We start from the raw sequence: 15039 nt of genomic DNA, 5'->3' as shown, positions 1-15039 counted from the left end.
CGCACCACTGAACTCTGACGGACTCTCCCACTCCCCCCTCCCAAATACACACACACAGTCACTTTAATCAGTCTAAATAAGCTCTTTTTGCACTACAAATCATTATATCTGCACTGTTGTTTACTTCACTGGTTTGCACTCTATCTGGCGTGTGCTGCTTTATATATATATTTTTTATTTTTATTTTTTATATATTTTTTTTACATTTTACCTTATTTGTATATTTGTATAGTTGTATTTTATATTTAATCTGTATATCTGTATTTATGTTCTACTGTTAGTGTTATCTGTATGCACCAAGGGTCTGAGAGTAACGCAATTTCAATTCTCTGTGTGTATGTGCTGTACATGTGGAAGAATTGACAATAAAGCAGACTTGACTTGACTTGACTTGATGACTTGAACGCACCATTAGATTACGATCCTGAATGTGTCCGTTCATGTTGGTGTTACCATTGCTCTGATTGGCTTAGATCCTGGATCCTAGACGAACAGAAATCTGTGTTTCTCTAAAGGCGTCTCTATGTGTAAAAACTGCTCTGACAATCAAAAACCCACTGCAGGCGAATCCGTTCCTGCTCCGGTTCCACTGCACACGCATACGAACACAGTCTACTAACCGCAACTAACTAGACCTCAACTAACTGCCTAATGAGCCATACAACATTATCACGGCATTCAGACTGTGTCTTGTTTTTAACTAATTGTGACTAAAATAATAAATGCCACCTATGTGCCACAAAAGTTTTTGTAAATTCACCTTATCATGGAACATGTGCCGCTTAAATGTGGCTTCTGGGTTGACTTCACAATGGTAAGATGGCTTCACTGTCAGTGCCTTATGTTCATAAATACATTAATTTATAAGGAAATTCATTGCAGCCCATATCTTAGTGATCTGAAATGTAGAAAATTTGTACAGTGTAAAGCAATATGAGGATATGATGAAACAATATGAGGATAAGTGTTTCTATTAGTTTTGCTGTAGTTAATGCATTAATAACAGGCTGTACTGACTTCATTAGTCGATTAGTACTCAGCTACCTCATATCTGGTTTCAGTTCCTCCGCAGCCCCAGAATCCTCCGCTCTTGAATGACAGCGGCCCGCATCACCTGCTGCTGCTGCTCAATAAAGAGCCCTACGCCGGAGACGGGCCTGTCACCTCAGTCAAGCTCATCTACAAACAGAACAGCTCATCTACATGGAGAAGCATTGAGGGTAATGGCGCTTGTGTGTTTTTGTGGTGTGCTGCTGCATACGACAGCTGGAACATTTCATATCCAAGGTTACAGGTCACAGTGTTGCTCTTGGCAAACTGTCCAGTGTAATAAATATTTCGATTGTGCAACAGATTACAAAAAGGTGATGAGCTGAACATATTTCTGATCGCTGTCAAATACAGAAGATATTATTAGTCAGAAGAATGTGGGTGAAGTCATTGCTCCGGAAGGGCCTTTCATTTCACAGCGGAGGAAAAGCACATGACTGCTTCCAGATTCACTGACCTCATCTAATGCTTGTGTTGTTTTTAGGGATGTAACGGTTCAAGTCGTTTGAGATGTTAAATGAATCACAATATAACTGGGGGTAGGAGTTTATATGAATGTATCTGAGGGAAGTGACTGTCTTTAGAAAAGTTTAGATTTTCTTTCCATTTTGCCTCTGTATAATGTATTTGAGTTCATAAGCGTAGGGCTGCTTTGTTTACAGCAGTAACCAAGGAAACGCTGTATGGCTGCTGTTCCATAAGCACCACCTGCTGGCAGAGAGTGAATCAGCATCTCATTCAGCCCGTCTGCTGTTTCTGTTTCATTTAGATATGTTTTATGTAGTATAGTTTCACAACACTAAAGTCAGACCATTCTGTTGCTTCAAATTTCAGAATTATACAATCTAATTTAGATTAAAAACTGCTCATGCTGCATGTATGCAGCATCTTTGTTTGGATCATGATTAAAATACAGTGATTGACTGTAATTTTAAATGGAAAGAGCACAGGCAAAGCCTTAGTTTGTTTATATGAACAGATTTCCTTTATTTTGTTTCTTTGTTTGTTTTATTTGACAAAATTTAAAACATAGTACAAAAAAGTCCAAAAAGACTAATTCATACACATTTCAAAACTGTCGAGGATAAAATACACAAAAAAGCCTTCGGCTTATTTCCATTGTGGTCTTCGGTATTTAAAAAAATGGACGAACAAATCATAAATGGAGTGCAATCCACATCAAGTTCAGAAACTCCCACACAAACTTCAAAACATCAATGAAAAAACAACCATTTTTTAACTTACCTTCTAAAAATACTATCAATTTGTATCTCTTAAACACACCCAGGTAATTTATTCCAAGCATTTTTCTGTAATATCTTAAACACCATCACCAATTTCAAAAAAAGTTACCCTTTTTTCGACTTTTAAAAAACTAATTTTCCTATAATGTTCATCTCGCAAATGCATCAGGAATAACCCAACACAACTTATCTGCAATTTATTTTTTAATTTTTTTGAAATACCGCTATACCCAAAAACTGCAGCATAATCAAAGTGTGACTGCACTAATACACCAGCCAACATTTTTTAAGTTTGAGTATCTAAGAAAGCTACCTGTCTTGCTAAAAATTTTATTTGATTACAAATTTTTGAATGAGCTAAAGCAGCCATCTTTTCTCCTGTCAAATTACTGTCCAAAACACAACCCAAATATTTTACTTCTCGTTTAGGTGTAATATTTGATCTCCAACCTTTACCTCTAATCTAAAGCATTTTTTTTTTTTCAATTTAGCAGTCGATCCGAATAATATAACTTAAGTTTTCCCCAAATGTAAAGACAGTTTATTATGGCAAAACCATTTGGAGACCCCTTCAATCTCTCAACTTAATTCATTTTTAATATTTTCCTTCCTCTCATGAGACACAATTATTGCTGCATCATCTGCATATAATAAAAGCTTATTTGAACAGGCCATTTTTAAATCATTAATATATAATAAAAAAGTAAAGGACCTAATACACTCCCTTGCGGAACCCCATATGTTCCGCAAGGGAGCATATCTACTATTTGACACCTATTTTCAAGGTAAGACTTAATACATTTGCAGGCCATATTACCAAAACCCATTGCTTTAACTTTTAAAAGCAGAATACTGTGATCGACTGTATGAAACGCTTTTTGCAGATTTAACAGTAACATCCCACTTAACTTCCTTTTATCCATTTCTTTCCTTATATAATCCGTTAAATATAAAATTGTTGTCTCAGTGGAGTGTTTCCTCCTAAAACCAGATTGAAACTAATAAAATATATTATGTTTAAGAAGATAGTCTTCAATCTGCTCAAAAATAATATTTTCCATCACTTTTGATAATGCACTCAGAATTGACACTGGCCTATAATTATTACACTCAAACCTACTACCTTTATTAAAAAGGGGAATAACTCTTGCTTGTTTTAACTCATCAGGAACCTTACCTTGAAAAATTAAAAGATTTATAATATGGGTAACCATTGGAGTAATAAAGTTGGCTGAATCCTTAAGAAACTTCACTGGAATATTATCTAACCCTGTTGCTTTACTACTTTCAAGATTTATTAATTTCTTAAAAACGTTACTCTCCTTTACTTTAGTAAACAAAAACCCTCCCGGCATAATACCGCATTTAGCATAATACTCCTTAACTAATTTATGATTAAATATACCAATTTGTGCTGGAAACTCATTTACCAATTTTTCTGCAACCATAGTAAAAAATCTATTAAAATGATTTGTTACCTTTGTCTGATCAGATATCAATTTTCCATCTACATTAAGGCTAATTTTAGAACATTTTATCTTAGTCTTTTCCTGATACCCTAAGTCATTAAATACTCTCCATAATTTTTGAGAATCCTGCTACATTTCACTAATCTTATCCTTAAAAAAAGTTTTTTAGCCTCTATTACCTTATCTATTACCTCATTCCTTTAACGTTTAAATATCTCAAAATTATCATTATTTCTATCCCTTTTAAAAACCTATTTGTGTTATTTATTTATTTGATTTGGGGTTTGTTTTAAAATTTAAACTTAGTTTTGTTATTTGACATTTCAATTATAACAAGAAATGTTTAGCATTTTGTCCAAATAATAATAAAAGAAGACCTTTTCATTTATAATTTGTCTTAAATCTCATTTTGTTAAACAAAATCGTGAGAAAATCGTACCGTGAAATCAGTATTATGAATCGTATCGCATTGTGAGTTGAGTGAATCGTTACATCCCTAGTTGTTTCACTTAATGTAGGGGAATTTTCTTTATTAGCTAAATGTGTTTGTTGGTGCAAACAGAAGGATAGTAAAACTAATGAAGAACGCTGTTGTTTAGTTCTGGGCACATGCGTAAGAAAACAGTCTAAACTCTTGAACATGTTTGTGTGTCTTTGGCTTATTACTCTTGCTAAGTGGACTGATACTCAATATGTGGAAAATCATCACAAAACTGTGGAACTGCTTTTGTATGTTTGAGTAGATAGCAGACACATTTCTCCATGTGTTCCACAGCGAGCGGCTCTCTGGTGCGGTTGGACAACCTTTCTCCCATGACCCAATACACCGCACAGGTGCAGCTGAGTCGCCACGGACTGGGAGGAACCGGCCAGCCTGGACCCGAAGCCATTTTCTCCACACAGATGCTCGGTAAGAGCGCAAACATAGCCTCATGTTCATCACACGGCAGAATAATAAAACACCTGTGTTTGTCTCAGAGGTCCCTGTGGGTGTGAAGCTGAGCCCCATCAGTCAGACCGTGCTGCTCCTGTCATGGGACGCCGCTCCTGCTGAGGAGGACTGGAGTTACGAGGTCACGTGTCAGCAGGTCGGAGCTTCGGGAACCGAGAGGAGATTCCAGCTCGCGTCGAACTCCTCCGACCTCCATCTGAACGAGCTGAAACCCAGACACAAATACCAGTGCAACGTGATGACGAGCAGCAGTGCCGCGGGACAGGCCTGCCCCACCGTCAGCGCCTGGACACTGAGCGACCGTAAGGATGCCTTTGTGCTTCTCACTTTTTTAAGCTCGCAGCCATTTGTGACCCTGGCGCACAAATCCAGTCATAAGTAGCACAAGTATATTTGTAGCAATAGCCAACAATACATTGTATGGGCCAAAATTATCAATTTTTCTTTTATGTCAAAAATCATTAGGATATTAAGTAAAGATCATGTTCCATGAAGATATTTTGTACATTTCCAACCGTAAATATATAAAAATTTTATTTTTGATTAGTAATAGGCATTGCTAAATAATGCACTCAGAATTGACACTGGCCTATAATTATTACACTCAAACCTACTACCTTTATTAAAAAGGGGAATAACTCTTGCTTGTTTTAACTCATCAGGAACCTTACCTTGAAAAATTAAAAGATTTATAATATGGGTAACCATTGGAGTAATAAAGTTGGCTGAATCCTTAAGAAACTTCACTGGAATATTATCTAACCCTGTTGCTTTACTACTTTCAAGATTTATTAATTTCTTAAAAACGTTACTCTCCTTTACTTTAGTAAACAAAAACCCTCCCGGCATAATACCGCATTTAGCATAATACTCCTTAACTAATTTATGATTAAATATACCAATTTGTGCTGGAAACTCATTTACCAATTTTTCTGCAACCATAGTAAAAAATCTATTAAAATGATTTGTTACCTTTGTCTGATCAGATATCAATTTTCCATCTACATTAAGGCTAATTTTAGAACATTTTATCTTAGTCTTTTCCTGATACCCTAAGTCATTAAATACTCTCCATAATTTTTGAGAATCCTGCTACATTTCACTAATCTTATCCTTAAAAAAAGTTTTTTAGCCTCTATTACCTTATCTATTACCTCATTCCTTTAACGTTTAAATATCTCAAAATTATCATTATTTCTATCCCTTTTAAAAACCTATTTGTGTTATTTATTTATTTGATTTGGGGTTTGTTTTAAAATTTAAACTTAGTTTTGTTATTTGACATTTCAATTATAACAAGAAATGTTTAGCATTTTGTCCAAATAATAATAAAAGAAGACCTTTTCATTTATAATTTGTCTTAAATCTCATTTTGTTAAACAAAATCGTGAGAAAATCGTACCGTGAAATCAGTATTATGAATCGTATCGCATTGTGAGTTGAGTGAATCGTTACATCCCTAGTTGTTTCACTTAATGTAGGGGAATTTTCTTTATTAGCTAAATGTGTTTGTTGGTGTAAACAGAAGGATAGTAAAACTAATGAAGAACGCTGTTGTTTAGTTCTGGGCACATGCGTAAGAAAACAGTCTAAACTCTTGAACATGTTTGTGTGTCTTTGGCTTATTACTCTTGCTAAGTGGACTGATACTCAATATGTGGAAAATCATCACAAAACTGTGGAACTGCTTTTGTATGTTTGAGTAGATAGCAGACACATTTCTCCATGTGTTCCACAGCGAGCGGCTCTCTGGTGCGGTTGGACAACCTTTCTCCCATGACCCAATACACCGCACAGGTGCAGCTGAGTCGCCACGGACTGGGAGGAACCGGCCAGCCTGGACCCGAAGCCATTTTCTCCACACAGATGCTCGGTAAGAGCGCAAACATAGCCTCATGTTCATCACACGGCAGAATAATAAAACACCTGTGTTTGTCTCAGAGGTCCCTGTGGGTGTGAAGCTGAGCCCCATCAGTCAGACCGTGCTGCTCCTGTCATGGGACGCCGCTCCTGCTGAGGAGGACTGGAGTTACGAGGTCACGTGTCAGCAGGTCGGAGCTTCGGGAACCGAGAGGAGATTCCAGCTCGCGTCGAACTCCTCCGACCTCCATCTGAACGAGCTGAAACCCAGACACAAATACCAGTGCAACGTGATGACGAGCAGCAGTGCCGCGGGACAGGCCTGCCCCACCGTCAGCGCCTGGACACTGAGCGACCGTAAGGATGCCTTTGTGCTTCTCACTTTTTTAAGCTCGCAGCCATTTGTGACCCTGGCGCACAAATCCAGTCATAAGTAGCACAAGTATATTTGTAGCAATAGCCAACAATACATTGTATGGGCCAAAATTATCAATTTTTCTTTTATGTCAAAAATCATTAGGATATTAAGTAAAGATCATGTTCCATGAAGATATTTTGTACATTTCCAACCGTAAATATATAAAAATTTTATTTTTGATTAGTAATAGGCATTGCTAAGAACTTCATTTGGACAACTTCATGGACGATTTTCTCAATGTTTTGATTTTTTTGCACCCTCAGATTCCAGATTTTCAAATAGTTGTATCTCAGCCAAATATTGTCCTATCCTAACAAACTATATACATCAATGGAAAGCCTATTTATTCAGCTTTCAATTCATGTACAAATCTCAATTTTAAAAAAATTGACCCTTATGACTGGTTTTGTAGTGCAGTATTATATATGTATTGATTCCTGTTGTTACTGGCGTGTCATCACAGCTACACACACGCTACACATCACTGATAGAGCTGTCTCCTCTGAAAGCTCTATTAATGTCTCTCATCCACCAAAGTCACAGTGCTGTTCAAAACAGTTTCATAGCAAATTCACAGAAAATGATGATAATGCCAAAAATAATCAAGCAGTTTTGCTGCATATTATAAAGTGCTTTATGTGAGTGTACTGTATGTATGCGGATGAGCTGGATATACTAGTGGAGTTATTGACTGGTTATGCGGTGATCCATCAGAGCTTCCTCCTCCTCCTGCCAACATCTCCACCTGTAACATCAGCGACTCCTCAGCCGTCATCACCTGGTTGGTGGCCGAGGGTCACTCCATCTCCAGAGCCATGATCCGCTACCAGCAGACGGACTACAGTCAGCAGGTGGAGCTCGGCGTGCAGGACCAGACCAACATGCACTTCCAGCTCAGGGGTCTGAGGGAGGACACCACCTACCAGCTGGAGCTCTGGAGCGTCAACAACATGGGAGAGAGTGTGGAGAGACCGCAGATCACCCTCAAGACACTGATGCCACAGGAGAGCTCACGTGAGTCTCTGTGCTGTCTCTGTTCCACTGAAGAAATCAGTCAGGGAGAGTAATTAATGACAGAAGCAGCTTTTCTGCGTGAACACTAGTGCAGCTTCACAAGTGCATGCAAAGGAGCGCATGTCAGCATCTGAACCCTGTGAGACACACCGAGAGAGTAACACTGCCCTCTACAGGATCATTTACTGTTTATATATGATGGCAGTTAGCCTCAAAATTGTGGTAATTTCTCTTCTGCATTTGACAAGAACCAGTGAAACACTGCAAAAAAAGGCTTATCTTACTTAAAAAAAGAGAATTTCACTTACCCCACTGGCAGATAATTTTACTTGTTTTAAGCAAAATGCACTTAATTTAATTTTTTCCCCCTAGAAGCAAGGCTAAATATCTTATGTCATTTTGCTTATCAAGTAAATGCATCTTAATGTAAAATTTTTTAGATATTTTGACTAGAAACAAGACAAAAATACTATCGAAAATAAGCCCTTTTTTGCAGTGAATACAGTACCTGTCATAACCAGGTAAACACTTTATCATCATGTGATGCAGGCACAGGCAATAAGTTCAAACAGTTCTACAAATTGTTTACAAATCAGCATTTATAGTCATTATTTTACAAATAATGACAATAAATGCAGATATGGAAAATATGCAGAAAGTTAAGCGGATATAGCTTGATCAAAATGAGTAATAACGTGCAGGAAGAAAGACAAACCTTTATTAAATATGAACCATTATTAACATTTAACATTAACAAACATTTAATAAGTGACGTTATTTAACACTTGACAGGTAAAGTTCATTTTCATAAATATTTAAATTTGTTCAGCATTATAAAATGCTATTGATGACAGTGATTGTAAATTGTTCCTCTTTCAGAGCTGCACAGGTTCCAGGCTCACGGTAACATGCTGTTCTACGCGATCCTGGGCTCCGCCGGCATGACGTGCATCACTATCCTGCTGGCCTTCTGCATCGTCCTGCAGCTCAAGAGAGCCACTTTCCAGAGACACATGGTGCAGGCCTTCCACAACATAGTGGTGAGACGCCGACCCAAATTCAGCATTCTCACTGACCGTATGCATTAATTTACAGGTCTATCACAGTAAAAATCAGCTGAATTCAGTCACAGCTTTATCTCTATAGCAGGGTTAAGAGACCCGGTCTCACCAAGAATGATAACTATAAAGATAACTATATTAGCGTCCACACCAGTGGATGATGTCCCCTTTTTTTTCTCTAAGTGCACATTCATCTGCTGCTTTAAAATAAATAATTCTGAAAGTGATTCCAACGACATTGTTACTCTGTGCCCTTATTGTTACAGCTGTGGTGTGGATTCTGCTATTCTTTAAAGGGGTCCTATTATGGTTTTTCACATTTTCAACTTTAGTTAGTCTGTAATGTATTTCGTACTCATTTGATACAGGAACTATTCGAGCCGTTCATGCCAGACTGGAGAGAGAGGTGTTGTAATAATGTAAAATATGTGAAAAATAATGTGTTTTTTGAACAACCTAGTATGAGAGCCTGTTCTAGTACACCCCCAAAACAACTCTTTGTAAAAGAGCATAATAGGACCCCTTTAATATTGAGAATGATTTTTAGAACTGTATCTTTATCATTATCTTTATAGTTATCATCCTTGGTGTGAACAGGCCTTGAAGGTTCTCGCACTAACACTTCTCCATAGAGCAGTGTTTAGCTCCAGTTCAGAGTTTGGATCCTGAAGTCCTTCATTAGCTGCTTCAGGTGTGTTGGAGCTGAATGCTCATCTGTAAACATCGATCTCTCCTGTGCTCACAGAGAGAGGAGCCTGTGGTCCAGTTTAGCTCCATGCCGCTGAACGTGCCCAAAAAAGTTCCCAGTTCCAGCCAATCTGTGGCCTATCCCACCCTGGAGTGGAGCGACATTAAGTTCCAGGATGTGATCGGAGAGGGAAACTTTGGGCAGGTGCTGAAAGCCCGCATTAAGAAAGATGGCCTGAGGATGGACGCGGCCATCAAGAGAATGAAAGGTGAGAAGAATTCAATGAACACAGTCAGAATGTGAGTTAGCATTCGCACAATTTCTCTCACAAGGTCTCATTCTCTGTCATAACCATAGAATATGCCTCTAAGGACGACCACAGAGACTTTGCCGGGGAACTCGAGGTCTTGTGTAAACTGGGTCATCATCCGAACATCATTAACCTTCTGGGAGCGTGTGAACACAGAGGTGTGCACCTCAAATCCCACAGACGTTTGCTGATCTTCTCCGATGCGACATGACTGTTTGAGTGTTTGTGTGCTCAATCACACTGTCTGCTTTTACTGCAGGATACCTGTATTTGGCCATTGAATATGCTCCTCACGGAAACCTGCTGGACTTTCTGCGTAAGAGCCGCGTTTTAGAGACGGACCCTGCCTTTGCCATCGCTAACAGCACCGCATCCACGCTCTCCTCGCAGCAGTTACTGCACTTTGCTGCAGATGTGGCGCATGGCATGGACTACCTGAGCCAGAAACAGGTGAGCGTGGAAAACACTGACCACCAGCATAATAATTCTGCTCCAATTCATTTATAAAAAATATTTATTGGATTCAGTAATGAAAACATATAATATATAAATAATATCTATACACCTGTCGCGGGTTGCTATGATGAATTAAGTGCACGACAAAGGGGAATCCAATAAACAGTCTATAATCATAAATCCACAGGGACCAGAGGAAACACAGCAAAGCATATCCAACGTTACATAAATAATAACCAACGAAGGACCGAACAGAAATGGGGAGAACTTATACAAAAGCAAGAGAGGGACTAATGACTTAATTAACAGGACACAGGTGAACAGAATGAACTAATCAGGGCAACTCAGGAAAACTAGGTCACTAGGTACTAGGTAGGCATGTTACAACACCAATGAGCTATTACATTGTGACTGCCCCAGTCTAGAGCGATGAGTGCACCTGGCAGCTGAATGTTGCATTTCAGAGCAGTATATACAGTGCCTTGCATTTCATTTTTTTTTCATGTTTTATGTTGCAGCCTTATACTGCTTTAAATTACTTTTTTCCCCCACATAAATCTACACTTCATACACCATAATGACAAAGCACAAAGCAGGCTTGTAACAACTTTGCAAATTTATCAGAAATAAAAAACTGAAATTATTCCATTGCATAAGTATTCATACCTATGAAACATCCCTGCCTTTTTGGGGGGCCCCATCGCAGGACATTCTAAAAGGCATTCACAAACCACATAGAACGTGTTTTTGCTTTGAGAATTTGGGGGAAAAAACCCTCTTTTGACGCATTTTTAGAATGCCGTGTCATGCTCGAGAAACTGTGAATGACGCGAGACGTGAGCGCAAAGTTAGTGCAATGGAGTGGAAAAGCGTAAACTCTTAATGTGGCTTAATAATATTCTAAAACAGCAACCAGGGAAAATCAATTTTCTCTCACTTTCACTTGTCATAAACACTATACCTCTAAGACAACCACACTGTGATCAAAGTGCATATTTTTACGCTTAAAGGGATAGTTCACCCAAAAATGAAAATGTGATGTTTATCTGCTTACCCCCAGGGCATCCAAGATGTAGGTGACTTTGTTTCTTTAGTAGAACACAAATGATGATTTTTAACTCCAACCGTTGCAGTCTATCAGTCGTATAATGCATGGCAATGGTAACAAAATCTATGAGAGTAAAAAAAACATGCACAGACAAATCCAAATTAAACCCTGCAGCTCGTGACGACACACTGATGTCCTAAGACACGAAACGATCGGTTTGTGCGAGAAACCGATCAGTATTTATATAATTTTTTACCTCTAATACACCACTATGTCCAACTGCTTTGAGCGCGCGCACGGCATCCGGTGAGTGAGGTGTGTACACGCTCTGGCGTAGTTTACGCAAGCGCCGGAAGTTATCTCTCGCGCGTATACGCGATAAACATCACATTTTCATTTTTGGGTGAACTATCCCTTTAACTGGCTTAGCTATGCATTAAGACAGTGATATTAAAAGATCAAACTACTGAAGAGCCCAGAATATGAATGCAGCACGCAAAGTTTTACGTTAAGCATTTATCTCCCACTGGAAAAAAAAAATAGTAACAATTGTATAGGCTATATGTTAAAGAGCTATTTATCTGTTCTTAGCCTTAAATTTAGTTTTAATGGTGTAACGTAATATATTTATAATGTTAAATACAATTTTTTTACATTTTTTAAAATAAGATTAATTAGTAGATTAATAATTTAGATGTTACCACATAAAGCACATTTTTAGATTATCATTACGCTTAACGTGACTTCTGCATTTAAAAGACCAAATTCAGTTACCTTGATGATGCAAACTATGCAGGCAAGCAGAAATGCGCTAAATTGCACATTAAGTGCTTTGCGTTCATATTCTGTGCTTATCTTCTTATTTTCCTTGCCTATTATTATCTGTATTAACAAACTGTAGCCTATATTGAATTAGGTCCTTAGCGCCGTATAGACCATTAAGCTACGTTAAGTGTTTTTATTTATTAAAGGGGTCATATGATGCCCATTTTCCACAAGTTGATATGATTCTGTAGGGTCTTAATGAAAAGTCTGTAACATAGTTTGGTTAAAATGTCTCAATAGTAGTGTAAAAAACACCTTTTTTTACCCTGTCAAAAACAGCTCTTTTCAGATCAAGCCGTTTTTGTAGCATTTCCCTTTAAATGTTAATGAGCTCAAAACGCCAGTGTCAATCATCAATCTTGGGAGGAGCCTGGGTCTGTGTGACATCACTCAGCCAAGAATCTGAGAACGGCTTGATTTGAGTAAGGGGTTATTATTTTGGGGGATTTAAATAAAAACACTAGGTGGATTTTTATCATTATAGGGTGGTTGTGTACACACACTGCCAACACACATTTCAGTTCAAACAACTTGTAAAAGTGCATGTAGCCTCCTATGACCCCTTTAAATAGCATAACAGTAGTAGTCTAAATGTATGTTTCGCACGTGTCAACAATACATTATGAAAATACAAAGAAGCAGGTTTTTTTGCGATCAGATCAACCGGCAAACTCCTGGAAAGTCTAGGGATCCAGTAAGCAAATACATTCAAACAGTAAGTTCAAAACAGCGCTAACGCAGAGAAAACATGGCCGATTTCATCAGAGATGGCAGAGATAATAGTACTCGCGTACAGATGTCAGTAAAAAAATTAAAAATCAGCAAGCTATTTAGCTTAAAAGCACGAGTGTTTTATACTGGATGCTGGCTGAAGGTGTTTTAGATTACGCAGTAGTCAGTGGTTTAGTAAATCTGGAACAGTCAGGTCAAGTTAGATCATTTAGTGGTCTTTTGGCATCCCCCTGTGTTCCTGTTTGTTATCGCAGATTGACTTGTTCAATTTTTTTTATTAAAAGTGCTGTAAACTACTAAAAAACCGTGGTTTACTGGGAAACTCAAACAGCTTCGTCACGCCAAAGAGGATGCTTACAGAAGTGGGGATAAAATATTGTATAACCAGGCCAGGAACAGACTAACAAAGGAGATCAGAGTGGCTAAAAATAACTACTCTGAAAAGCTGAGAAAACAGTTTTCAGCCAACGATCCGGCGTCATTATGGACTGGTCTGAAGAACATCACCTTGTACAAGACACCACCCCCACAGTCTGTGGAGAATCAACAACTGGCTGACGATCTGAATGTTTTACTGTCGAAAAAGGCCAGACTGACACCCAGCACCTGCTCTAATCTGCACTTCACACATTCACCTACCCCCCTGACAATTATTTGTTGTACCATAAATGTAACAAAAATGTTTTTAAACAAAGTTAATGTAATGACCTGTGTTTGATGATACTTGTCTTTATTTACTTTGATTTATGGAGTAATTTGTATTTCTTGACCTGATAAATTAAAAGGATTTATGTTAAAATAACAAAATAACATATATTTTTACATCTATGCAAATGCATATGATTTATTTTGGCACTACATACATTCATTGCAAATTATGAAAATTAAAAAGTACTTTTTTTAGTACTTTAGTTTGTATTTATTTATTTTTGGGTGGGGGAGTGGGGTTGAGTACCATCACTTCTCTATTTCTACTACAAGCATTGATTGTGTATCATATGTACGCCAAACACGTGCGTATCATATGCACGCCAAAGTCAATTTCTGTGCATAAATCGCATGCCAAATAGAAACAGAAAATTGTGCTATACGCACTTTCATGAGTCCGGACTTATTTGTTTTTTTAAATGCCATATCTGTCACACGTTCTTCATGCCAAAGAGGATGCTTACTGAAGTGGGGATCATATCTTGTACAACCAGGCCAGAAACAGACTGACGAAGGAGATCAGAGTGGCTAAAAAAAACTACTCTGAAAAGTTGAAAAAACAGTTTTCAGCCAACGACCCAGCATCAGTGTGGACTGGTCTGAGGAACATCACTAAGTACGAGACACCACCCCCACAGTCTGTGGAGAATCAACAACTGGCTGACGATCTGAATGTGTTTTACTGTCGATTTGAAAAGGCTAGACTGACACCCAGCACCCGCTCTGATCTGCACTTCACACATTCACCTACCCTCCCTGCAACCCCCCTCCCTCCCTCCCCCACCATTCAACCTGCGCCTAAGGTCTGTGTAGAGGATGTGAACCGGGTCTTCAGGAAGCAGAAATCTAAGAAAACTTCAGGCCCAGACAGTGTTTCACCTGCCTGTCTTAAAGTCTGTGCTGACCAACTGGCCCCCGTATTCACACAGATCTTCAACCAATCACTGGCACTGAGTGAAGTTCCCTGCTGCTTCAAACGCTCCATCATTCCGGTCCCCAAAAAAAACAAAATCACTGGATCTAATGACTACAGACCTGTCACTCTCACGTCTGTGGTCATGAAGTCATTTGAGCGACTGGTACTGGCCTACCTGAAGGACATCACTGGACCCTTGCTGGATCCTCTCCAGTTTGCCTACAGAGCAAACAGGTCTGTGGATGATGCAGTCAACATGGGACTGCATTACATCCTGCAACACCTCGA

At 38.5% G+C, this 15039-nt stretch overlaps 1 protein-coding gene across 3 annotated transcripts in view; it reads left to right on the top strand.

Moving 5' to 3' along the window:
* LOC107687250 (tyrosine-protein kinase receptor Tie-2-like) overlaps positions 1–15039 on the top strand; it is a 30215-nt gene that overhangs the window by 9726 nt on the left and 5450 nt on the right. For all 3 annotated transcript variants that reach the window (XR_001634110.1, XM_016484503.1, XM_016484502.1), the window contains exons 10-17: positions 1062–1220; positions 4539–4673; positions 4742–5017; positions 7708–8007; positions 8887–9047; positions 9814–10024; positions 10114–10224; positions 10326–10516. Coding sequence is in view for 2 of the 3 variants with exons in the window: in XM_016484503.1 (XP_016339989.1) it covers positions 1062–1220; positions 4539–4673; positions 4742–5017; positions 7708–8007; positions 8887–9047; positions 9814–10024; positions 10114–10224; positions 10326–10516 (1544 nt within the window). In the remaining variant the exon portion in view is untranslated. The remainder of the gene's footprint in view (positions 1–1061; positions 1221–4538; positions 4674–4741; positions 5018–7707; positions 8008–8886; positions 9048–9813; positions 10025–10113; positions 10225–10325; positions 10517–15039) is intronic.

Source organism: Sinocyclocheilus anshuiensis, unplaced genomic scaffold (assembly GCF_001515605.1).
Source record: "Sinocyclocheilus anshuiensis isolate Anshui unplaced genomic scaffold, SAMN03320099.WGS_v1.1 scaffold745, whole genome shotgun sequence".
NCBI classification, from domain to species: domain Eukaryota; kingdom Metazoa; phylum Chordata; class Actinopteri; order Cypriniformes; family Cyprinidae; genus Sinocyclocheilus; species Sinocyclocheilus anshuiensis.
This window is presented reverse-complemented; position numbering and strand designations above follow the sequence as displayed.